The 26,622-nt window shown below is 35.9% G+C and overlaps 1 protein-coding gene across 1 annotated transcript in view; it reads left to right on the top strand.

The window, feature by feature from the left end:
- The window catches only part of FCHSD2 (FCH and double SH3 domains 2), a 289,630-nt gene that overhangs the window by 217,614 nt on the left and 45,394 nt on the right, over positions 1 to 26,622 (top strand). Inside the window, exons 10-12 of the mRNA XM_064288657.1 lie at positions 7,953 to 8,048; positions 20,076 to 20,192; positions 26,518 to 26,622. Coding sequence (XP_064144727.1) covers positions 7,953 to 8,048; positions 20,076 to 20,192; positions 26,518 to 26,622 — 318 coding nt within the window. The remainder of the gene's footprint in view (positions 1 to 7,952; positions 8,049 to 20,075; positions 20,193 to 26,517) is intronic.

The following is a 26,622-nucleotide window of genomic DNA, read 5'->3' as shown; positions in this document are numbered from 1 at the left end:
GTTGAGTTGGTAAGGTGGTACCAAGAAAGAAAAGGGAGGCGATGGTTCAGGCTAGCTCAGAGCATCAGTCCATTGCTTTGTACATTGCTTTTGAGCAGAATGGTTTAAAGAGTTTTATCTTCTACTCAAATGAATTCTGAATGCAGTCAACTCAGTCATTTGATGAAGCAACAAGGTCATATGTCAGTGTAAAGAGTAATAAAGGGCACAAAGGGAAAAGTAGCATTTTATAATTGATAAAGAAATGAGTATTTATAATATCTTGTTTTTACAAATTAAACCTTACTTTCTATTAATTGCCATTCTTTGACAGTAGTCTTTTTGTTCAAAAGTGTTGAAATACATCAACTTTGCTGGTTTTGTGGTTGCCTCTGCCACCCCTTTGGAATGCAGGGATAAGCCATTTAGGTAGCTCAGCTCTTCCACTCCATGTTTCAGACCTGTGCACAGCCTATGCCTGCTTTTGGTCTCATGCTGGTACTTCTAACACAATAGACTAGCAATGTTTTTGCAGCTAGGACCAGGGCAGCCAGGAAAATGGACTCAGGAAGTAGATGTAACTTGCCTGCGGTCACACAGTTACAGGCGGTGCTTTCCATTCTTCTTTCTGCTGTAGTTTTAATGTCTCTTTAGCTTATATTATTTTCCTAGAAAATGAATTAAAAATTTATAAGCTAGCTTGGACTCTTAAAGAGATAAGCTTTCGTTTTCTTCTGCATTCACTCATGTGAGTACCTCATTCCCCAGAGATGAGGAATAAATGAGATGTTTTTAGGTTTAGATTGAAAGTGGTAGGAATAAAAATTTAATAAGAATGATGTATCTAGGAGATGTACCCTTTTCTTCCAAGTATCAGTGTCATGTGCTTTTCTGTAACAAAAATAAATAAATATAATTTTTTTTTTTTTACAAAGAACTCGTTATTTTGCCTTTATCATACTACTAAAAGCAACCAGGGATCTGATAACCCAAAGGAAACTTTTAAAGTCTTTAGGTTTTTATTGTACCACTATTATTACTTTGTCATGGGGGAGGGGTTCATCTTTTCCCTTATATCTAAAATGTAACTGTACATATTTCCAAGGATATCTTAGGGGGGTAATTTATGACAAACTCTTAAGTGTTAAGGTGCTCTCTATATCTTTCAACCCCTGAAGGGAAAAGAGCTGGCTCTGGAGCTTTTGTTAATTTTTAATTATTGATGACGCTGGTTTTTCTCCTTAATAATTTATGAAATGCTTTGGATATGTAACTGAAGCAGATATTGTCACAGATATTTTCTCTAAGATAGCAACTCCAGAGAAAGCTCTACTTGGTCTTTCTGGTTTGTTGGTGTATGCTTGCTTTCTGTCTGCGTAAGGAAGCGCTTACCAGTTAATACCGTAGCTGTTGCAACAATTCAGAAAGCAATAATGTTATTCTGTATTTCTTTGGAAATTAAATTGTCTAGTGTTGCCATTCTTAATACTTTGAAAACTAACCAAAAAGTAAACCTACAGTTCTTTTTTTTAGTAATTATAGTCCTTGAAAATAAAATAATGATTATCTTTCAGAACGTTGTTCTCACAAAGATTTTTTTTACTTTGATGAGATTATTTGGATGTATTTTTCCATTCTCTAAATGGATTAGAATCCAGAATACCTTAATACCTCTTGCAGAGAATTAAACATTTTAACAGTAGGAAAATTGATAATAAGCGTAACATTCTCCTTTGGCATTGAGATTTTCAGTATCATCACTAAACTTTCCCAGAAGGTAAAGGGGGAATAATTCAGTATTTTGAATACTAATAGGGGCTCTTTCAGCTCTAAGTCTTTTACATAGCAGTTTTACAGTTTAGAGCTGGCCTAATGTTTGTTTTTTTTGTTTGTTTTTTGGCCTCACTCATGCCAAAAAAAAAAAAAAGTCACCTGCCTTTATTTCACTGACAATTTGATTTACCTGAATTTTTTATCCTTTTCTTGAGGACGTTATTTTAGATTTTGATGATCAAATTAAATATGATTCTCTCCCAGAAGCCCTTCTTATGTGAAACCTTAGTTATTGGCTCCCCAGAAAGATTTAATTCTCCGTGCAAAACTATGAACTCCTTAAGCAGGGATCAAGTCTTAACTTTTTGTATTCCTAGTGTCTAGCACTTGGAAACCCTAGTGGCGTAGTGGTTAAGAGCTCTAATTGCTAACCAAAAGGTCAGCAGTTCGAATCTACCAGGCGCTCCTTGAAAACTCTATGGGGCAGTTCTACTCTGTCCTATAGGGTTACTATGAATCAGAATCGACTCGATGGCAATGGGTTTGGTTTGGTTTTTTAGTGCCTAGCACTTTTTTTTTTTTTTTTTAGCTAGCATGCAATAAATATTTGAATGAATGATTCTTATGTTCAAAACAACTTGGTAAGTAGTTTCTTCAATTTTCATAACACTTATTCCTTTCCAGGGCATCCCTTCGTGCTTACAATTTCATTCTTCGACTCAACAATTTTTTTTTTTTTTTAGTTTAGTTTTTGTTGTTGCTAAGAATATACACAGCAGAACATACACCAATTTAACAATTTCTACATGTACAATTCATTGACACTGATTACATTCTTCAAGTTATGCAACCATTCTCACCTTCCTTTTCCAAATTGTTCCTCCCTCATTAACATAAACCCACTGCCCCCTAAGTTTCCTATCTAATCCTCAAGTTACAGTTGTCAATTTGATGCTATGTAGATAGTTCTCAAAAGAATACAATGCTCAAGGCAGACATTCTTTACTAATTAAGCTAAATTATTGTTTGGCTTAAAGAAGACTTCAGGGGATATTTTTTGTTTAAGGTTTAAAGAATATCTCAGGGCAGTAGTTTAAGGGGTTCATTCCACATTTATTAAATGTTTATTCTGTGCCACACCAAAACCTTGAAAGCATTTACTCTGCCTTTCTTATATAAACTACCTCAAAGTTGCTAAATAGTTGACTTGGGGAAGTTTCTTTTATAGAATTATAAATATATTCCAGCCTATAAATGAAAAAGAATGGTAGAAAAATCTCTCTTTTTGCAACTGCTAATGAATTCATGGATTTAGGCATTGCTTGTGGCTGTATCACTCCAGTCTCTGCCTCCACAGTCCCATTGCTTCCTTCTCTACTGTCTATGTTCTCCTCTGCATGTCTTTTATAAGTATACTTGTCATTTGATTTAGGGCCCACCTAGGTAATGTAGGATGATCTTATCTCAAAATCTTTCATGTAGTCCTTAGCTTTTTTCCAAATAGGGTGATATTCACAGGTTCATCTTCTTGGAGGCCACTATTCAGCCCACTGTAGCTGTTAACATCATAAAAAGACAATAAGGGGCAATCTTCCTCATGGAGGTAAACACTACCTATGAAGTATTTTTGTCAAAAAAAAAAAAAAAGCCTAAGCGGCATCATTCACTTATTTGGATCCTGATTTGAACAAAGTATTTAAAAAATATGAAGCAGTCAGGAAAATTTGAACACATAAAAAAAAAAAAATTTTATGAACACATAGTGACTATTTTATAAGTATTTATTACAATTTTTTATATAGATAGGCTTTTAAAAGAGTCCTTATATCTTTTAGATACTGTACTGATGTATTCATGGATGAAATGATATGTCTGGGACTTAATTCAATATAACTGGGGTGCAGGGAGTAGTGGTGGGTTTATAGATGAAACAGGAATGGCCATGAGGTGATGTTTTTTGGAAGCTAGGTGATAAGTACATGGGGATACATAATATTGTTATTTCAATACTTTCACGTGTGTTTGAAATTTTCCCAAACAAAAAGTTAAAAATTAAAAAAGATTGAAACACACCTCCTACTGAAAACAAAAAAGAGAGAGAGAGAAGAGAGAGATTTGTAGTGCTGGAGAGGATAGGTTTGGTAACTAGAAGGGTGATCCTCTTAGTCTTTTCTACAAGGTGATTATTGGAGCTTTCAGGGCAGTGTCAAGACCTTTCACAACTATTCTAGCTTAAAACGGGAATCTAGGAAAAGAATAAAAACACATTTATCTTTTTTTTTCTTTTTCACATTTATCTTTGAAAATCTATTTATCTACCCAGGCTTCCCTGACCAAATTCTCCCAACCACTTCTAACCTCATCCCACCACTTCAGTCTGAATTAAGTATCACCCTCTTTTGTGTTTTCCTAGTACTCTCTATATACTTCTACTGTGTATTTTAATTGTGTAACTTGTTTGGTTCGCCCAGGTTCCAGATTATAAATTCCTTGAAAATAATAACCTGGTTTATTCATCTTTGTTCATGTATATACCCTCCTACCCTCACATTTAACATCGGGCATGGTAAACTTTCTTAATAAATGTTGAATGAAGAGGGAGGACAGCAGAGAACTGGGACTGCGCTGGTAAATAAACGCAAAATGCACATCCTACTTTTCTGTGTCTCATCAATAAACCCATTCGCCAGTACTACAGAGGTAAAGCTACAGAGCTACTTTGAACTTTTTTTTCTTTTTTTGCCCATCCTCTGGCAGAGGCGCTAATGAGCTATAATATACTGCAAATGAAAAACAAGAAGTGAAGGTAAGCCATATACACAGGATAGAAATGGGCTTCTGTACAATCAAATGTTTCTGATTTCCAGTCTTTCCCAAAGAAATGATGCTAGAGATGACATGATTGAATTTTGCAGGACCAACAACTTCTTTATTACAAATACCTTTTTCACCAACATAAATGGCAACTCTACACGTGGACCTCACCAGATGGAATACACAGGAATCAAATCGACTGCATCTGTGGAAAGAGACAATGGAAAAACTCAATATCATCAGTCAGAATGAGGTTAGGGGCCAACTGCAGATCAGACCATCAGTTACTCATATGCAAGTTCAAGTTGAAACCGAAGAAAATTAGAACCTAAGTCCTGAAGGGCCAGAGTACAACCTTGTGTATATCCCATCTGAATTTAGAGACCACCTCAAGAATAGATTTGACTTGTTGAACACTAATGACTGAAGACCAGACGAGTTGTAGAATGACTTCAAGGACATTATACATGAATAAAGCAAGAGGTCATTAAAAAGACAAGACAGAAAGAAAAGACCAAAATGGATGTCATAAGACACTCTGGAACATCGAGTAGCTAAAGCAAAAGGAAAAAGTGATGAAGTAAAAAGAGCTGAACGGAAGATATCAAAGGTGGCTCAAGAAGACAAGGTGTAAAGTATTATGACGATGTGTGCGAAGACCTGGAGGTAGAAAACCAAAAAGAAAGAGCATGCTCAACATTTCTCACACCGAAAGAACTGAAGGAAAAATTCAAGCCTCGAGTTGTACTGAAGGATTCTATGGGGAAATATTAAACAACACGGAAAGCATCAAAAGAAGATGGAAGGAATACACAGAGTCACTATACCAAAAAGAATTCGTCAATGTTCAACCATTTCAGGAGTTAACGTATAACCAGGCACCAGTAGTACTGAAGGAAGAAGTCCAAGCTGTACTGAAGGCATTGGCGAAAAACAAGGCTCCAGAAACTGACGGAATATCAATTGAGATGTTTCAACAAATGGATGCAGCGCTGGAAGTGCTTACTTGTCTACAGCAATAAATTAGGAAGATAGCTACTTGGCCAACTGACTGGAAGAGATCCATGTTTATTTCTATTCCCAAGAAAGGTTATCCAAACAAATGTGGAAGCTATCAAACAATATCATTAATACCACAAGCCAGCAAAATTTTGCTGAAGATCATTCAAAAGCGGCTGCAGCAGTATATCAACAGGGAACTACCAGAAATTCAAGCTGAATTTAGAAGAGGATGTGGAACCAGGGATATCATTGCTGATGTCAGATGGATCCTTGCTGAAAGCAGCAAATACCAGAAAAATGTTTGCCCATGTTTTATTGCCTGGGCTAAGGCATTCGACTATGTGAATCATAACAAATTATAGGTAACATTTCAAAGAATGGGAATTTCCAGAACACTTAATTGTGCTCATGAGGAACCTGTACATAGATCAAGAGGCAGTCGTTCGAACAGAACAAGGGGATACTACATGGTTTAAAGTCAAGAAAGGTGTGTGTCAGGGTTGTATGCTTTCACCATACTTAGTCTGTATGCTGAGCAAATAATTCGAGAAGCTGGACTGTATGAAGAAGAACAGGGCATCAGAATTGGAGGAAGACTCATTAACAGCCTACGTTACGTGGATGACACAACCTTGCTTCCTGAAAGTGAAGAGGACTTGAAGCACTTACTGATAAAGATCAAAGACCACAGCCTTCAGTATAGATTACACCTCAACAAAAATCCTCACAACTGAACTAATAAGCAACATCTTGATAAACAGAAAAGACTGAAGTTGTCATGGATTTCATTTTACTTGGATCTGCAGTCAACACCCATGGAAGCAGCTGTCAGGAATCAAAAGATGTGTTGCATTGGGCAAATCTGCTGCAAAAGACCTCTGTAAAGTGTTGAAGAGTAAAGATGTCACCTTGAGGACTAAGGAGCGCCTGAGCCAAGCCATGGTGTTTTCAGTTGCCTCATATGCATGTGAAAGTTGAATGATGAACAAGGAAGACCAAAGAAGAATTGACACCTTTGAATTGTGGTGTTGGCGAAGAATATTGAATATACCATGGACTGCCAAGAGAACGAACAAATCCGTCTTGGAAGATGTACAACCAGAATGCTCTTTAGAAACAAGAATGGCAAGACTACGTCTCACATACTTTGCACTGTTATCAGGGGGGACCAGTCCCTGGAGAAAGACATCATGCTTTTTAAAGTAGAGGTCAGCGAAAAAGAGGAAGACCCCCAACAAGATGGATTGACACAGTGGCTTCAACAGTGGGCTCAAGCATAGCAACAATTGTGAGGATGGTGCAGGCAGTGTTGAGTTCGGTCGTGTATAGGGTCGCTTTGAGTTAGAACCAACTTGAGGGCACCTAACAACAGCCTTTCCCAGGGTGTACAGTGCAGTCAGTCCTTTTCAGATGGCTCTTTCTGGGCTGTTTGTTTTGCTGCTTTCTGTATATCAGAACTCCCTTTCTATATAAATTCTTTTCTAGTCTGCCTTCTTGGTATACTTTAAGATAGTAATTAAAATGTAACCTCCTAGAAGAGGTGCGAGAAGTAATATAAAAATACCATTTTGTGTTGTGGATGGACATAATGTGTTAGTTTCTTAGTGGATGGCAATCTCTTTAAAAACAGACTTTGTTTTTGTTGTTGTTGTATGCCATTGAGTCGATTTCAAGTCATAGCAACCCTCTATGAGAGAAGAGCTATGCCCCAAAGGATTTTCTTGGCTATAATTTTTACAGGTCCTTCTGCCACAGAGCTGCTGGGTAGGTTCGAACCTCCACCCTTTCCGTGAGCATCCAGACACTTAACGATTATGACACCAGAGCTTCTAAACAGACTTTACCAAACCCACTGCCGTCAAGTTGATTCCAACTCATAGCAACCCTATAGGACAGAGTAGAACTACCCAATAGAGTTTCCAAGGAGCTCCTAGCAGATTCGAACTGCTGACCTCTTGGTTAGCAGCCGTAGCACTTAATCACTATGCCACCAGAGTCTCCAAAACAGACTTTAGAGACCCATAAAACTTTAGAACTGAAAGAGACCTAAAAGACCAATGTGCTTTCTTATCTACACCCCCATTAGAAAGAATAGCTTTTTGTGTAATAACTGTCTTCTTGTTATCCTAAAATATTGTGTATTGTCTAGTCCCAAAATCTAGGCCAGTTTTTAAACTAGTACTTTCCAAATTTAGATTCTTGAGAAAATGGGACACATGGAGTAACAACTGTTATCTAAAATGAAAAACAAAATGTATAACATTACCATTTTTTTTAGCCACATTGCGTTGGATGATTTCTCATTTGTATGAAAAACAGTAAAACTTAAACTTTAACATTTTCACTTTACTAAAGGCTTAAAGATATTTTATTTTCTCTTTTAGGTGATACGGGACTATAATCTTCAGCTGTTTTTACAAGAGAATGCTGTATTTCACAAACCCCAGCCTTTCCAGTTCCAGCCTTGTGACAGTGATACTGTAAGGAGATTCCAGATTTGCATTTTATTTGCTGTTCCGCTGTGTTTGTGCTCAAATGACTGTTCACCCTGGAATAGACAGACAAAAAAAGCTGAGTGTATCTCATGAATTTTACAACAAAATTGTGAGGATGCCAAGCAACTGACGTTTCATCTTTCTAAAATATGACTAACATACCCACTGTCTTTATGCTGGCTTTCTACTACATGGGGTTAAATTATAAGACAAATTATTGAAAATCTGAAAACCAAACAGAGAAGAAAAAAATATCAAATAATTATTTTTTCAATTTGAACATAAAGTATCGCATTTTTATGTGCAGATAACTCACGCCTTCTATATTTGTATGCCAGCCACTCCCTCTCCCCTTGAGGTATTTTCATAAGCACTTCTATGCCAGTTTTTTTTTATATGTTGCTGTGAAAAAAATTTGCATAGTGCACTTCCAAAAATAACTCGCGGTGGGGGAGGACGCAGTTGGCAAACAAATGTAGAAGATGCACTTTTTTTGCATAAAAATACAGTATGCTTCCTATCCATTAAATTTTTCGCTTTATATCCTTCCAAAGAAATCACTGGCTAAATTTTAACCAGAATAGAATTAATAAATAGAATAATGAATATATACATGTAAATATTTTGATTGGCTTTATAAAAAAAAAATTACAAGCCCTCTCTAATTCCTTTCAGATCTCTTAGAATGTTAAAGTACTAACATAAACCCCAAAAATTGACCTTTTTTTTTTTTTGCAGTTTAGATGAAGGTTTACAGAGCAAACTAGTTTCTCATTAAACAATGCACATGTTGTTTTGTGACATTGGTTGCCAACCCCACGACATGTCAACACTCTCCGTTATTCAACCTTGGGTTCCACATTACCAACTTCCTGTCCCCTCCTGCCTTCCTGTCCTTGCCCCTGGACTAGTGTGCCCATCTAGTCTCGTTTTGTTTTACGGGCCTGCCTAATCTTTGGCTGAAGGGTGAACCTCAGGACTGACTTAATTACAGAGTTATAAGGGTGTCTGGGAACCATACTCTCTGGGTCCAAATTGACAGTTTTTCAAAAGCAAGTGATTATGATTTAAAAAATTTTAATCATACATTTTTGTCCTTGAACTGACTCTATGAAAAATGCTTGCCATTATTTGAATTTTTAAAAAATGCTAATTTAATAGCCCAAAAGAAGAAATTTGACTTCTACAAGTGAGAAAGCACACGTTGGCATAACTAACACCTCTCAATGTAGACAAGCCAAGAGGCAAGTCAAATTATATTCGGAAGGTCTTCTGGTACACCTAGAATCAGAACCAGGGGAATTTATAATATAGTTTCAGTGCTTAATGGTGTCGGTTTAATAGAACTGCCTTTGTTAGTGATATATTCATTTTTTTACTTTGTAGATTTCTTAAAATACTTTTTTACATAGCAATTGCTGTTAGTAGCTATATAAAGAATATAGGAACTTTCTAGATTTTAACCGTTTCCTTTTACAGCAATGCCTTTTTTTATCAGTCAACTTTATTGAGTCAGTGACATTGTCATATATTTTGACTTCTTTGAAGCCTGGGACCAATAGGTAGAGCATTAGAAAATACAGGTTGTAAACAAGAGTGTGTCAGGCTTGACTTAAAATTATGACTAATTTGAGATCATTTTGTCTTTGCCCATTTTTCTCAGAAAAATCAAAATAACATGACTCTCATCTCACTTTTCTAAAGCCCAAATAGCAACTCTAAAACTCTTTGTTTCTAGATACTGTGTTAAATGTTCTTAGCTGTTGTGCCCCTTTTTGCCTTAAAATTCTAACTCTATGCTATGTTTTCTGTCCTTGTGCCATCTTTACTGGGCAGAGTTTAACAGCCGCCCAACTGGTGGATATTGAGCTCTCCCCTGTCAGTGCTCTGAGAATGACCATAGCTGAGGTATACGGCGGGGGGGGGGGGCAAGGGTGGGGGAGGGATTTGTGGGTTTGCATGTTAATAAAGATTGGGGTCTGGTATGGGGCTGAAAGTCATATATACGTTTGAGGGGCCACTGAATTCATAAGCTGTGGCTTTCCATTTTCTAGTATAAATTAGGAATTTCCTTTCCTGTTTATAGTAAAAAAGACTGAGCTTCTCGTTTTACTTCTCATCTTATCTGAAGCACCTTATTTTTCCTCAACAGGGGTACTGGAAATAACCTAAGAGCTAACCTTGCCAACTTTATTTTTTAAAAGGGAAACTGAAGCCAAGAAAGGAAAAGGGCCTTGTCCAGGGTAATATAGTGAATTAATGACACTTTGGTGTCCTGATGGCAGTATCAGCATTCTTCTATTTTGTTTTCTGAGAACAAATATCCGATTTTTTTTTCAGGATGGAATAACATAAATGTCCACACTTTTATAAAAATCTTTCTAGATTGTTGGCCATTGAACAAGTCTTTAGAATAATCATTTTGCAAATGTTTCTGATCACAAAATATTTTTGCGTGTAATTTTTGTGTTATAAATTAAGTATTCTTAGTGCCCACAAGAATAAAACTCCAAATAATTTTTCACTCAGAATAGACAGATTACTTGCTTTCCTGGTTTCCTCTTGGGGTTGGTAGCACTGAGCATGTGATGAGTTGGAGAGCACCAGTCAGTGCCCTCCCCTTAACTCACTCTTCCTACCAGGCGAATCTAGGGCAGGTGGGAAGGAGCGAGCACCACTCTCTTCAGTTGTATTTCTGAAGTTGCTCTTGTTCCCATCCTGTTTTTTGAAACATATTTCTATTTAACAAACACTGAGCCCCTTATGAATGTGCCAATCACTCAGCTAGATGCAGAGCATAGCTACTACATGCTAAGCTACACACCCCAACCTGTGTGAGCTCGCTGACATGTACGTAAATAAGCGTTTAACAGTAAGTTAAGTGCTGTACATGAAAGAGTACTGTTAGTGGCCAGTGGTGGGTACAATGATTACATCCTCATATGGTGTGATTTTTTTTTATAACTTTATGAGGCATATTTTGCATATCATAAATTCACCCGTTTCAAGTATACAGTGATTTTTAGTAAATTTACCAAGTTATACAACCATCATCATAAGTTTCGGAACATCTTCTTGATTCCAGTAGGATCTCTTATGTTCAGTTATTGTTAATCCCCATTCCCACTCCTGCCCCTGACAACCACTAATCTACTTTCAGTCACTATGAATTTGCCTTTTTTAGACATTTCACATATATTGAATCATGCAGTGTGTGGTCTCTGTGTGTTGCTTCTTTCACATAGCACAATATTTTTGAAGTTTGTCCCTGGAGTAGCATGTATAAGTAGTTTGTTCCTTTGTTCTTGTTGTTGTTGTTGAGTAGTATCCCATTGCTTGAATAGAGCCACATTTTGTTTATCCTCTTATCATTTGATGGATATTACAGTTGCTTCCACTTTTGGGCTATTACGAATAATGCTTCTGTGAACATTTGTATGCAAGTCTTTATATGAATATGCAAGCATTTGTAAGAAATGTTTTTATTTCTTTTGGGTACATACCGCAAAGTGGAATTGTTGGGTCATATGGTAAAATGATTGTATTTTAACTTTTTAAGAAACTTCCATAGTATTTTCCAAAGTAGTTGCACCATTTTACATGTCTACCAGTAGTGTATGAAGGTTCTCGTTTCTCTACATCCTTCCTAACATTTGTTATTGCCTGTCTTTTAGATTATAGCCATCCTATTGGTTATGAAACAGTATCTCCTTGTGGTTTTTATTTACATTTCCCTAAAATGTTGAGCATCTTGTCGTGAGCTTGTTAGCTGCTCATTTTATCTCCTTTGTTGAAATCTCTGTTCACATCTTTTGTCCATTTTTTGATTGGCTTGCATGTCTTCTTCTTATGGATTAGACTATGGAGGTGATTTGAAGTTTACTCTGCAGAGATTGAGAAAAAACATGCCAGGAAGTGAAAACAACAATGGAAAATAATAAAAATAATAGCTGACATTCACTGAGCATTTATTCTATGCTAGGCATTTTTTAAATTGCATTACCTACGTTAGCACATTTAATCCTCACAACATACCCTTGATGCAGGTACTGTATACTTATTTTACAGATGAGGAAACAGGTTAAGAAGCTTACTCAAGGTCACTCAGCTAATAAGTGGAGGAGTTTGAAAGTGCATGACTTTTATCTAAAATGGCAAGTAGTCTTGGAATAGCTAGATCTGGGAATGGTAAAGGAGAAACTGAATAACACCATACATGTGGATTGTGTCCAGATTGTGTGTTTGAGTTTTACATATGATAATAGATGGAGAACTATAGCATATATTCAAGTAAAACAGTAATATGGTAAGGTTAAGTGCAGATGTATTCCTCCTGCAGGGCAGTATTATTCTTTTAATTTTATTTTCAATTTCATAGTTGAAATTAGGAATGTTGAACTGCTTATGGGTTTAACACATCCATTTTTCATTTACTCAACAAATATTAATTACGTATATTTTGTATATTTCATTGCCTTGCACAGAGAAGAATATTCAGTAAGTATTTTATCTAGATTTAGGTAAGGTATGTTTTGCAAAGCCATAGGACTTTTAAAGTTACTACAGTGATAAAATATAACTCTTAATGTCTTCTAAAGATCTTCATAAACTGCTTTAAAATTTAGGGAAAAAAAAGCAGCACTTTTTAATATAACCTATTTCAAATTGCAGTGTTATTTGCTACAAAAATGCTGAAAAGTCCAGTTGAAAACGTGTATAATCACAGTATTACCATAGGAGTTTAATTAAGACTTGGAAATGTTGCGTGCCTTTTTTTTTTTTTTTTTTTTTTTGCTTTTATTTTCTGTTGATAAATCCAAATTCCTTTTCATTTTATATATGGTTACTTTGACCTATGCTTTGGAATTGTGTACCAAAAGGAACTGGCCAAAATAGTTCCGTACAGCCACAATTATGTCTATTCTGTATAGCCATAGAATTAAATGGGGAATATTAGTATTAACTGTAATACTGAGGGACAGTGATCCGTGGCATGTTTTGTCTGGTGTAGTAACTTAGTAGCTGTCTCATATGATGAAGTTGAAAGTAGATTTCCTTGTCTATATTTCCACAGTTACTCATTTCAGATGTGTCCTTTCTTTATATCCCCAAATACCATTAATCGGAAGATACCAGAAAGTCAAAAATCCTTGTAGAAAGAGTAGAGTACACCTTTTTTGCTGACCTGAAGGCTTTTAATGCAAGAGTATTCTGAAGAGGGTATGAAGTATACCCTAGAATTTCCCATCCCATAATAAGGATATTCTGTGAGGGAGAATTGGCAAGTACTTTGATTCAGATCTCAGTGTTAGTCATACAAGTGTCACCTGGGCATACTGGTGTTAGAGATTCTACAGGTGTTGTACACTGGAGAAGTCATGGACTTTGGAGTCAAGTCTTGGTTGTGTTGTGTACTAGCTGTGTGCCCTTATTCATATTTAACCTCAGTGATTCACCTTTCTCGTGTGTAAACTGGCTGCGTTATTACATTTGAAAATTAAATAAGAGGCTAAAGTGTTTGACTCAATTCCTGGCACGTAGTAGGCACAGAACAGATGTTGATGCCTTTCCTTTTTTTTTTGTTTTTTGTATTTTTCCACAAGATAAGCACATAAGCATTTTTTTTTTCTTTTTTTAGATTTTTCTTCTAATTGCTTCAGGGGATACCAAAATATCAAATATAGCAGATATTACAAAGATTATGAAATCTTGCAACATTTTTGCAGCCATGGTCCCTAGTTCTCTACTGTCTTACTGGGTTGATCACTGAAAGTCCATTAGGACTTCTGCTCTCCTGTTTTGTTCCCAAAGATGTATCTCATCAACCTCTTTTCTCAGCAGTTCATAAGCCTAAAAGGCAATCTATGTGGAGTAAACGGTAGCTAATAGCTAACGATTTGTGTCCATTCTTACTTTTCTTATCTTAAGTAGTAACTTGCACTGCCTCTGCCCTGCATACATCTGAGCGGGTCTCCCTTCCCTTACAGGAACTAGTAATGGGTGCCATTAGGGGCAGTCCTCACATCCTATGACAAACGACAAAGTCAACCTGGGATGGGAAATAAAAATATGGGAAGTGTGCTCGTCCACAAAACTCAGATAAGTATGATCTGTACAGGCAAGAAAAACAAGGAAACATTGTTCCCAGGTTTCCTAGTGGGGATGGGAAGACCCTTTCCTCTTTACTTTCCTTAAAGTGCAAATAACAAGATCATCACAGATAATGCTAGCAAAAAGCTGACATTAAATTTCTGATATATGACCTTTTCCTGTTATTTTAGCCACCATTTCTAATATTTAACTCTGCCTTTTACAGATTAACAGTTACATTAAATAAAACATCCACTTGCTGTAATTTAGAATTTCTGCACATTATAATTTTGCTGTAATGGAACATTTTATGCATCTGTTAAAAATAAATATTTAGCAAAAATTGCCCTTATCTATAAAAGACTGTGTGGGATCAATATAATACTGAATGGCCCTTTCCCCTGATGGAAATTTCGTATTCCATATAACGATTGGTTCATAACCCTGAAGGCACTGCAATAGGGAATCTGTGCGGAAATCCTCCTGCTGAGTAAATAGGTACCATTCTTTTACACATGTGCTGGCCACGGTGTCCAAAAATGAAAGCTTTTGATTATGGACATATGAGTGCACTTCACAGAATTAACATTACTGACACTCAAATCTAAGTACAGTCATTCCTTGTTATCTGCAAAGGATTGGTTCCAGGACCCCCCAAGAATAACAAAATTCAAGGATGCTGAAGTCCCTTATATAAAATGGTGCAATATTTGCATATAACCTACACACATCGTCCCATATATTTTAAATCATCTCTAGATTACTTACAATACCTAATATAATATAAATGCTATGTAAATAGTTGTTATACAGTACTGTATCGTTTAGGGAATAATGACAAGACACAAGGTTAACAGTGCTGAAACAGTGAATGCTGGAGAGAGACTGAGAATTGGTGAAAAAATGGTGGGAGGCTACAGCAGGGTATGCCTGCACATCAGTTCATTTGTGTGGATTCAGTGTAGTGCTCAGCATCCAGCAAATTTAAGTTTGCTTTTTGGAACTTTGTTTTTTTCCAAATATTTTTGATCCACGGTTGTTTGCATCTGTGGATGCAGAACCCACAGATAGGGAGGCTGACTGGGTCCAGGTAGGTTACCACTTTTTTTCTAAGTAAAGATGCTGCTGTCCTTAAAATACGTGTCATAAGGGACTCTGCTCCACTTCACTCAAGATGTGTGTTATTTTTAAAATACGTGACTTAGGGGGCCACGGTCTCTTATCAGAAGCCCTTGGGGCCAGATGTGTTTCAAAATTCAGAATTTTTCAGATTTTAGAAGGGTGATCCATATACCATATATTGTATAACACCCCAAGCAAGGTGTGGGGAAGCACTCCATTGATGCAGCACAATATTTTTGTGGTTAAATATGTTCATATTCATACTAGGTGAAATAAAAACTCCAAATAGTTCAAGTTTAGTTTAAGTCAGGTTTTGCCACAAATAAGTTTTGGTTCCAAAAACTTACGCCCAAAACTTGTGATTTTCAGAGCATTTTGAATTTCAGAATTGTGGGACTGTGAATCTGTGCAAATGTAAGTGCTTGATACAGAATAGCCTACAAAGATCCAGATGCTTTTTACTTGAAGAAAATAGTAAGAAAAAAAAAGAGAGAGAGAGAAAAAATTACAATTAACTTTATTGAAATAATAAACAGTATATTAATAAACTTCCTAAAGAGTAAGGTGGATCAGTTATTTAACACAGTACATTTCTTTTCTACCAACTGAAAAATATAAGTAGTACAAATTCCTAGAATGAGGGTTAGTAAGATTGTTCCTAGCAGAAGACATTGGCATGACAAACCTAATGTTATGACTTTTTTAAAAATTTGGGTTCGAATACTAGTAATTTAATGTGCTGGTGGTTTTCATTCATCTTACATGACCATGTTTCTTTCTCTCTCTCAAATGGCTATAGTTTGGTTACAGACTTGAAAAATAATGACTGTGTTTCTTGTGTAAGAATCAGCTTTTCTATTCCCCCTCTACACCGTGCACATACTCAAATACCTGCCTGACTCTTCTATGCTCTTGCATTAACCTTAAAATGAACTAAAATCATATCTTGAGAGGGTATCCAAGGACAAAATACTTAAGATGAATTAAGGACTAATATATCAGGAATATTGGAATGTTAATTTCCATTGTTACTAAATTTTGAAAGGAGTGTTAAATATTTTTGTCCTAAAAAGATTGTGAATTTTATAAAAAACCAGTATTGATAGACTCTGAAAATGGAGTCCTGGGTGGCGCAAATGTGTAACGATGGACTACCAATTGAAAGGTTGGCAGTTCAAACCCACCCAGAGGCACCTTGGAGACAGGCCTGGCGATTTGCTTCCGAAAGGTCACAGCCTTGAAAACCCTATGGAGTGCAGTTCTGCTGTGCACACATGGGATCACCATGAGTTGGAAATCAGCTCAATGGTAACTAGCAACAGTTTCTGAAAGCTCTTTTAAACTCATTTGAAATTTTTGGCTTCTGTTTTTTATAAACAAAATTAAACCAAAGGATTTCTTAGCATTAGTATTAGAAAAATAGAACAATTAGTAAGATATTATGATCATGTAAAGATAGCATGGAATCTGAAGTCAAAGAGACTTCGATACGAGTCTGAGATCCACCACTCATTAAGTGGCTAAGTGGTTTTGAAAAAGACACATACCCTCTGAACCTAGATTTCTATTCCTATAAATTGGAAATGATAGTCTCTATATTTTTTTTATATAGAGACTGTTGAAAACCAAATGAAACAATGTATGTAAATTAGTTAGCAACATAGTCTAAATAATAAATGATAGCTACTTTTTTACTCAAAATGAACATAGCTTTATCATTTTCTAATTACTAAAAAAATTTTTAAAAGAAAGCTTCACCTGAACTCTCACCATTCCGAAGTAATGGCTGATAACATTTTGGTCAGTATCCTTCCAATCATCTCTGCAGGTACATACATATATAGACATGGGTACACAACTTTACATAAATAGACTTATGCTATACAGACTTGAATTTAAACTTTTTTTTCCTCATTCAGCATTACATTAATGGATAGCTAATGTTTGGAACAACTAGAGTTCTAACCATCTCAGAAATTTGACATTCCCCACGTCCTATCAAATTGTTTTTTTTATAATTCATCTCCAGTACCTTCTAGAAGTCATGAATTTTAAATTCCAAGTAAATTAAAATTATGTTCTAAGAATGTTTTAAATTTTTTACAGAGGCCCTTCTGCTCTTGGGTTAATGTAGGCTTTCAGATAATGCTAAAAGGAAATTTGGAGCTAGCGATAGAATAGGAGAATTTCTGGGTCTTTTATCCAGGAAAACATAATGTTCCCACCTGCTATAAGCTAAGGTATGGCCCTCTGTTCTTTGAAAATCAATGACAGCACTAGTAAAAATCTGGAATTTCATCCCATCTTGAGATGTCTTGATTTTCAAATGAGGAATCTGAAGCCCAGAGAGGAGTTAGCCAGGATGACACAGCTAGGTTCCTTTGGAGAGTGAATGTATGTCAGATTTCAATGGTTACTTTTTAAGGAACTAATAAATGTCATTAAGTATATGTTTTTATAAGAATCTCTTACTTTGGATCTTCAAATAAATTTCCTTCCTCAGTCATCCATTTGATTGGATTTTGTAGTGGGAATTTAAACATGGAGGGAATTGTATTAGGTAACCTTTTATTGTAGAAGTGGGTAAGGGATCCCAATCCTGAAGTCAGCTTTGAGAATCTGGATTATAATACATGGCACTTAATAAATTAGTTTTTTTTCTCTGTTGTTCATTCTGTTTTTTCCCCCACAAATAATCTTGTCTTCTTCTGAAGGTACCATTCTAATACTCTGGTGGCCTGGCTCTCACTTTGGAACCCCAGGACCAGGGCATCAGGTTTTATTAGTTTGATTAACAACACAAAGATTAATATACTGCTCATGCCCTTGTTGCCTAAAGACAGATAAGAAACTCACATGCAGCAGTCACAGTATGATGTGGTATTTGCATGACACAGTAACCACTCAATAAATGTCTAATAAATTAGTACATTAATAGATACTGTTGTGTATATTTTCAAAAACAAAAGATAAGTTGTTTTTTTTTTGTAAGTACAACAGAAAAATTATATATAATAGAGGTATGACAAAAGTGAAGGAACCCTGAGCCTGTCTGGAGACGTCAGGGAAGATTTCACAGAGAAGGTATCATTTGAAGTAAGATTTGAGTAATGACTAGGAGTTTGTCCTTGGGCAAAAAAGATAGGGAAGTTATTCCAACTAGGGGGAACAGGACTTAAAAGTATAGGTTTGTGTTTAAATTGAAATTTGTTTTGTAGGAAAAGACCTATCTGCTTCTGAAAATTGTTCACTAAAACTTGTATGATTTCTAAAATTCTAATATTTCCAAAAATCTCAAGAATAGCATTTAGTTGGCCCCTGCTACTTTGTAGAAGTATACCCAGATTGACACAGACAAATGAAAAACTATCCTTGTTACACATAAAAGTTGATAGGAAATTCCTTTTATAGCAGTCCTCTTCAGGTTGTAATATATTTGAATTGAGTTTTTTTGTTTGCTTATCTGCTACTATTATCCTGAGAATTGTATTTTTATGTATGCCTCTTTTAAAATAATCAAGTATGTGAACTTTTCCAGAGCCGTGCTACAGTGCTATTTAATATTATAATAGCAGTGGTATTTAAATCATTGTGCTTAATAGCTTATACAGGTCACTCTTTTATATGTATGAAATATATGTCTTAAAGGTAAAGGAAGAATGTTAAAGGAATGAACTAAAGATTTAAATTAATCAACATTTTTAAAAAGACCTAGCAGTTCCTTTGCTAGAGTCAACCACTGCTAACACCATCAGCTTAAAAGATAATGATCTACACTAGATCCTGACTGGAAATGATCTTTGACAGTGGAGGTTGCACTAAAACAAAACTGAGTATTGCTTAACACCCTGGGTCAAGTTTGCCTTGTATGAAATTCTGATTTTTCAAGACCTGTGCTATTGGTTACTTCCACATATCTTTCCATGACTTGATTTCAGAAATCATGAAAAGGATAATTTAAATTTTTATTGTGTGTCATTTCCTACCCAGAGGATCCCAAAGCCCCACCTCCCAATTAGCGGCATTTGTTGTCTGTCCTGATCGTTGGGTACTTCTGTCTGAATAATAGTAGTAAGCCCGTAGAAAATGAGAACGAAACCCTACCTTTACTAGTTTGAGGCCATTTAACCAAACCAAACCCATTGCCGTCAAGTCGATTTCGACTCATAACGACGCTATAGGACACAGTAGAACTGCCACATTGGGTTTCCAAGGAGCTCCTGGTGGATTCGAACTGCCGACCTTTTGTTTAGCAGCTATAGCTCTTAATCACTACGCCACCAGGGTTCCCTGAGGCCATTTAGTAAGTTGGTAATAGACCTATAATTAAACTCAATATCTTGGGGGGTTTCATTGTTGCTGTGTATTGTATCAGTTTGTTGTTTGTTTAATTTCTTTTCAGTGATTCATTCTTTATTCACATTGAAACTATTGAGTTGTTTCCATTTTTATCCATGTGACTGTTTTAGTGTCATAGTAGGTTGGGATGAATACCTTTTTTCCCTTAGCTTAGCTAGCTTCCTTCACCAAAAAAAAGGATCAAGCCACAGTATTAGAGATGAAATGCTCATGTTCAGCAATGTAAAATAAAAAATAAAAAAAAAGTGGTCATTTATGGTTTCATACTATCCTCTTAATCTTTTGCTAACTTGCTGTGACATGAGACATTGCTTCCCACAGTAGTGGAGCATGGCTGGTGTTTTGACTGTTGATGAAGTGAAAGTTGTTGGTCCAACTACAGATTGGTTGCGGTTGCCATAAGGATAACAATATTTTTCTTTGTTCTTTCTTGTGTTGTAGAGCCGACAGTTAGAATCAGAAACGGGGACCACAGAGGAGCACAGTTTAAATAAGGAGGCTCGGAAATGGGCCACACGTGTGGCACGTGAGCACAAAAACATTGTTTACCAACAACGCGTAAGTATAATAGAGAACCCTAGTCCACATTGATTTTAAGGTAAATGTCAAACCAATTTAAGGAGTTGTTTTATTAATACGAAAAATACCCTGTATATCTTTTTATATAACTTCTCAGCACTTAAAAGCTCTACTCTCAGCTATTGACTTAATTGGAAAGTTCCTTAAGTCTTCTAACAGCTACACAACAAGATAGTAAGTGTAAGTCCAACATATTGATAATTACATTGATGTTGACAATTACATTAAATGTAAATGGTCTAAACACTCCAATTAAAAGCCAGAGATTGTCTGACCAGTGGATAAAAAAGCAAGACCCAAATATATGCTTTAAACAGGAAAAGCATTTTAAATATAAAGACACAGAAAGGATAAAAGAAGGTTGGCCAAAGATATGCCATATAGATACTAATCATAAGAAAGCTAGAATATTACCTAATATTAAATGGCGTACACTTTAGGACAAGGATTATTGTGATGAGATAAAAACATACATTTCATGATGATAAAATGAATCATCAATTCATCAAGAAAACAGAATTTTAAACGTGTGCGTTTAGTACAGAGCTTCAAAACGTATAAAGCAAAACCTGACAGAACTGAAAGAGAAGTAGGCAAAACCATAATTTTCATTGGAAATTTTAAGACATCTCTATAACTGATAGAATAGGCAGAAAATCAGTAAAGATAAATAAGACTAAGCAATACTATCAACACAAGTACATATTGAGCATTCACCACAATAGACCACGTGCTGAGCCATTAGAAAAAAAAACCTCTACAAATTTAAAAAGATTGGAATCATACAGAGTATGAGCAAATTAAATCAACAGAATTAAATTAATTCAATAAAAAATATTTGGAAAATCCTAAAATATTTGGAAATTTTAAAATATACTTCTAAACAACCCATAGTCTAAAGGAAGGGTCAGCAAATGTTTTCTGCACAGGCCCAGAAAATAATATTGACAGTTTGGTCCACAACTACTATCACTACTCTTCAGCAACTCTGTTACAACTGAAAGGAGCCATAGATAATATGTAAATGAATGGGTGTGGCTGTGTTCCCAAAAACAAAACAGGTGGTGGGCCAGATTGACAATCTCTGGATTAAAGAATAAATCACAAGGTATAGGGAAATCAGTGTAAATTAAATTATAATTTTATTCTGTTCACCTTTGTTCTACTTCTGACACCAACTGTAAATGGCAGTACTTCTTCCTGTGACCCAAACAGTTAAGGCCAAGTCACATCTTACGAATTAAAGGTCATAGTCCTCCATACTGCCAATTCTGCCCAAGACATCAGGCACCAGCAGCAAGCTTGGGGGTTTCCATGGCATTTTGACCTGCTAACTACTCTCTCACGATGCAAGCTGTACGTTTGGGGTCCTCAGGACCCCTTCACTTATGACCTACTGGTTCTCACTACTCCCTCAGGTTTAATAATTTGGTAGAACGACTCACAGAATTCAGGAAAGGGCTATACTTATGATTATAGTTTTATTATAGCAAAAAGGTTACAAATGAAGAGCCACGTAGGACAAGGTCTGGTAGGGTCACCAACACAGGATTTTTGTGTCTCAAAAAAGGATGTGCTACTGTTGGCAATGCATTTTTGTTTTTTTGGGTTTTTTTTAACCTTCCTATATGCATCAACATCATTCACCAAGGTTGAAGCCCATGAAGCTTCTGTGTCCAGAACCTTTACTGGGGCCTCATTACATAGACCTGATTGATTGAACTCAGCCTCCAGCCCATCTCCCCTGAGGTCAGGCTGCTATCATGGTGGGTCTTTCTGACCTGGCCAGCCCTCAACTAAGTGTCACCTCAGTATACCTTGCTAGGTAGGTGTGGTCATGAGCACTTATCAAAGATAGTTTAATAACTAGAGAGATTCCAAGGTTTTAAAGGTTGTATCTCAGGAACCAAGGACAAATACCAAATTCTTTGGGTAAAGTTAACTGTAAACCCCACACAAGGGAAGTTAGAAGAGACTTTGGACTGAATGATAATGAAAACTGTGGAATGTAGTTAAAGCAGTGCTTAGAGAAATGTATAGCTTTAAATGTTTATTGCTTTAAAAACATTCTTTAAACAAAATTCTAAGCTTTCTCTTTGATAGAAAAAGAAGAGTAAATTAAACCTGTAATTTATAGAAAGAAGAAAAAGATAAGAGCAGAAATCGATGGAATAAAAAATAAACAGAAAATATAGAATAAAATTCAATGAAGCCAAAAGCTGGTTCTGTGATACAATCAATGAATTGATAAAACTCTGGGTAGATTTAGCTAAGAAAATAGAAAAAAAGACAGTTACCAGTATCAGGACTGACAGAAGAGACATCACGACTCTGATAATTTACCAGGATCATGCAGTAAAAAGCTATACCCTCCTATATCCCCCAAAGAAACATCAAAAAATGGATGGAAAGTATCAAAGCTAATTTGTTGGAACTCTGGTAACAGTCAGAGATTCACGGCAACCAAGTGAGTGCTGAGTCGGTAAAGTGGTAACATGAAGAAAATGGTAGGAAATTTTTGAGGCTTTTTATTCCTGATTTGTGCCTCTTCCCAGCTTAAGGGGCAGACCATGTTTTCAGCTTGGGAGCCTGGTCCTTGGCTCTAGCAGACTGTACTTTGTGCACAAGTTACTGTGTCTGTCTCTTTGAACCTGACAGGTTCAACCTGAAGAACTGGAGCAAAGTGCACATCTCTGTTTTGTCCATCTTGGAGGCAGTGCAAGGCGGAGGAGCAGCGGGCATACCGAAAGCCCTATAGCTGCCTAGGGCAAGAGAGAGTAATTAAGACAAACAATAGAAGATTTGGGGTTCAGGTTAAGGAGCTGGAAAGAGAATTTCTCTGGGAAGCTGGGGTATTCAGAGCACATGTGAATACCAGGGAATTTAGAAAGCTGCTCGCATACCCAAGGCAAGACATAGGCCCAGAAAAGACCTAAGCTTTCACCTCAGGCTGATCTCTAGGCCCAGTGTAAGCCTAGCTAAGTGTTGAAAAATTGCCTTAACACAGAGTTAATCTGCAAAGACTGCAAGAGGTGGTTTGTTTTTATGGGTGGTGTTTTTCCCCCTATTGCTTTTCTTTGCTTGTTTTTTTTTTTTTTTTTTCATTCTTGGCATTTGAGGAACTCTCTGTCTAATTCATTAGTTATGGGCTACTTCAGGTTCAAGAATGAGTCAACATTCGAAAATCTATCAGTATGATAAACTGCATTTAGAGAGTAAAGATGAAAACAGTAGCTGAGTATAAGCTAAAGAACAAGACTCATGAACTGCACATGTCAGGTAATCCAATCTTTGCAAAAATAGGTTGGAAAGGTCACTAAACTAATGGACAGCTACAGCCTTCAACAAAAAAAAAGAGAGAGAGAGAGAGAAACCAGCAAACTGAGGAAGAGGGAGGATCTGATTTCTAGAGTTACCACATTATATTATTCAAATGTACCATTTTCAACAAAAGATCATAAGGCATACAGAGAAACAGAAAGCAACCCATCTCTGAACCTACCTAGATAAAGACCTTAAACAACTCTTAAATATGCACAAAGAGCTAAAGAAAAAATACAGAGTATTAAAGGAAATCAGGAAACAATTTATGAACAAAATGAGAACACTAATAAAGAGATAGAAATCATGAAAAAGAAGCAAAAGAATTTTGGAACTGAAAAGTACAATAACAAATGAAAATTTTACTAGAGGGGCTCAATGGCCAATCTGAGTTGGCAGAAGAAAGAATCAGCAAACTTGAAGATAGAAAAATTGAAATAATCCAATCTGAGGAACAGAAGGAAAAACAGTCTAAGGAACTATGGGACATATCACAGTAAATGTCTGATCACTTTCCTCCTGAGACAGTTGAAAAGGCAAGGATATTCATTCTCTGCACACCTATTTAACATTATACTGCCAAGAAAAATTATAAATGACATATAGGTTGGAAAGGAAAAAAATAAAACTTACTATTCATAGATGACATGATCACGTACGTTAAAAAAAATCCTAAGGAATCTACAAAAAAGCTGTTGAACTAATAACTGAATTTAGCAAGGTCAAAGGATGCAAGATTAGTACACAGAAATCAATTGTACTTCTGTATGCTGTAAACAAACAGCCAGAAATTGGAATTTTTGAAAAGATCCATATTATTTAGAATAGCACCCAAAAACCATGATAATTATATACTTAGGCATGAATTTAACAAAAGGTGGGTAAGACCTGTACACTGAAAACTGTAGAATACTACCAAAGTATTTAAAGTTACCAAAATAAATTGAGAGATATACCATTTTCATGGATTAGTATTTTTAATATACTTGTTATCACCAAATTGATCTATTATTTAACTCAATCCAGGTCAAATGTTCAGCAGGGTTTTTTGTGGAAATTGACAAGTTGATTCTAAAACATATATGGAAATGCAAAAATAACCAAAACCATTTTATAAAGGAAGGACAAATATGTAGGACTTACTCTACTTGATTTCCAGGCGAAAAGCTACAGTAACCAAGATGTTGTGGTATTGGCATAGGATAGACCAATAGATGAATGAAATAAAATAGACCAGAAATTGGCCCATGTGTATATGGCCAAGTGATTTTCAACAAATGTATGACAATCTTAAAAATGCTAAATAATTTTTTTAATGTAAATCTAGCTGTGTTTTAAATTCACTCAGGTTCAAAGATGATTTAGCACTCAAAAATCTATCAATATAAGTTGCATTTACAGAGTAAAGGTAAACCAGCATATGATCATCTTCATGTTTGCCAGAACAAGAACTCGGTAAAATTCAGTATCCCTTAGTGATTAAAAAATAAAACAAAATCCTCAGCAAGCTAGATTGAGACTTTTTTACTCTAACAGGATATTTTCATAAAACTTACAGCAAACATACTTGATGATTGTATGAGTTTTGTATTTCTCCCCTAACAAATTACCACAATCTTAGTGGACTAAAACCACGCAAATTTATTAGCTCACAGTTTTGTAGGTCAGAAGTCTGTCTGGGGTTGGCTGGTTCATCCGCTTCAGCTCTAACAAGGCCAAAATCAAGGTGTCTGCCAGCCTGGGCGCATATCTGGAGATCCTTAGGGAGAATCCACTCCAAACTTATTTGTGTTATTGTCATAATCCAGTTCATTGTGACGGTAGGTTCCTATTTCCTCCTGGCTTGGAACTGCCCTTAGCTCCTAGATGCCACTCTCTCTGGTCTTTGCATATAAGCTGCTATATATGAAAGCCAGGAACGGTGCATTGAAGCCTTCAGTTGCTTGTAATCTCTCTGACTTCCCCTGCTGCTGAATCTCTCATCTCACTCCATCCAGACAAAGTTCTCTGCTTTTAAGAGCTCAAAAATTAGAAAAATGAACAGAGTATATTAACTGGCCAGTGTTAAGATACACGGAAGCATGCTTTCGCCACACTGTTAGTTGAAGAGATTACAACCTTTCAGGGGGCAATTTGGTAATATCTTTTATTAAAATGTACAATTTCCATTTCTCTGTTTTCATACTAAATAAATATTCCCATGCATTCAAAAAGTTATAGACAGCATTGTTCATGCAGTAATATTTATAATGTCACATTTAAAAATTCATGTAACAATAGAAAAAAACAATACAGTAAGAGTAAATAACATGGTACATTTAAACTTTTGAATCTGTGGATTAATTAGAATGAGATCAATCTATTTGTACAGACATAAAAAGGTTTCTTAGACATATTAAGGGGAAAATAAAACTGTATACATCTCATTCCATTATTTTTTAAATAAGGCTATTTCTGTTTGTGCAAATATTTATGGGAATGCAAAGAAATGGTCTAAAAATGCATATAGATTGATAGGGCAATCAATGGTTATCTTGCGGTGGAGAATACAGAGTGAGGTATGCAGGTATAATGGGAATTATTGCTGCTTTGTTTTTCAGCAATACTCTATAGTCATGTAATTTTTTTAAATTAAAGATATATAGTCTGAATAAGATCCGTAGGTTGTGCCAGTTTCCAGATTTTCATATCGTACTATAGTTTTGTTTTGTTTTTTTTTACTATAGTTAGGTAAGGGACCTTTCCAGGAAGGTTAAGGAAGGGTGAATGGAACCTCTCTCTATTACTTTTGCAACTTCCTGTGAATCTGTGATTATTTCACTATTTAAGAACATTTTTAAGTCAATAAATGAAAAAAACTAAAATGAAAAAGGAATCATGGCCATTAGTAACTGAAGTCTTCTGAATTATCTAAATAATGTAGTTGCTTAAGGAAAAACTAGAAAAAGAAAAAACAGTCATTATTTCCTGTTTTCTTTAATAGGTTCTGGATGAGCTGGAGTGTCACGGAGTTGCAGGATCAGAACAAAGCCGAGCAGAACTGGAACAGAAAATAGATGAAGCTAGAGAAAATATTCGTAAAGCAGAG

Source organism: Loxodonta africana, chromosome 7, assembly GCF_030014295.1.
Source record: "Loxodonta africana isolate mLoxAfr1 chromosome 7, mLoxAfr1.hap2, whole genome shotgun sequence".
NCBI classification, from domain to species: Eukaryota; Metazoa; Chordata; class Mammalia; order Proboscidea; family Elephantidae; genus Loxodonta; species Loxodonta africana.
This window is presented reverse-complemented; position numbering and strand designations above follow the sequence as displayed.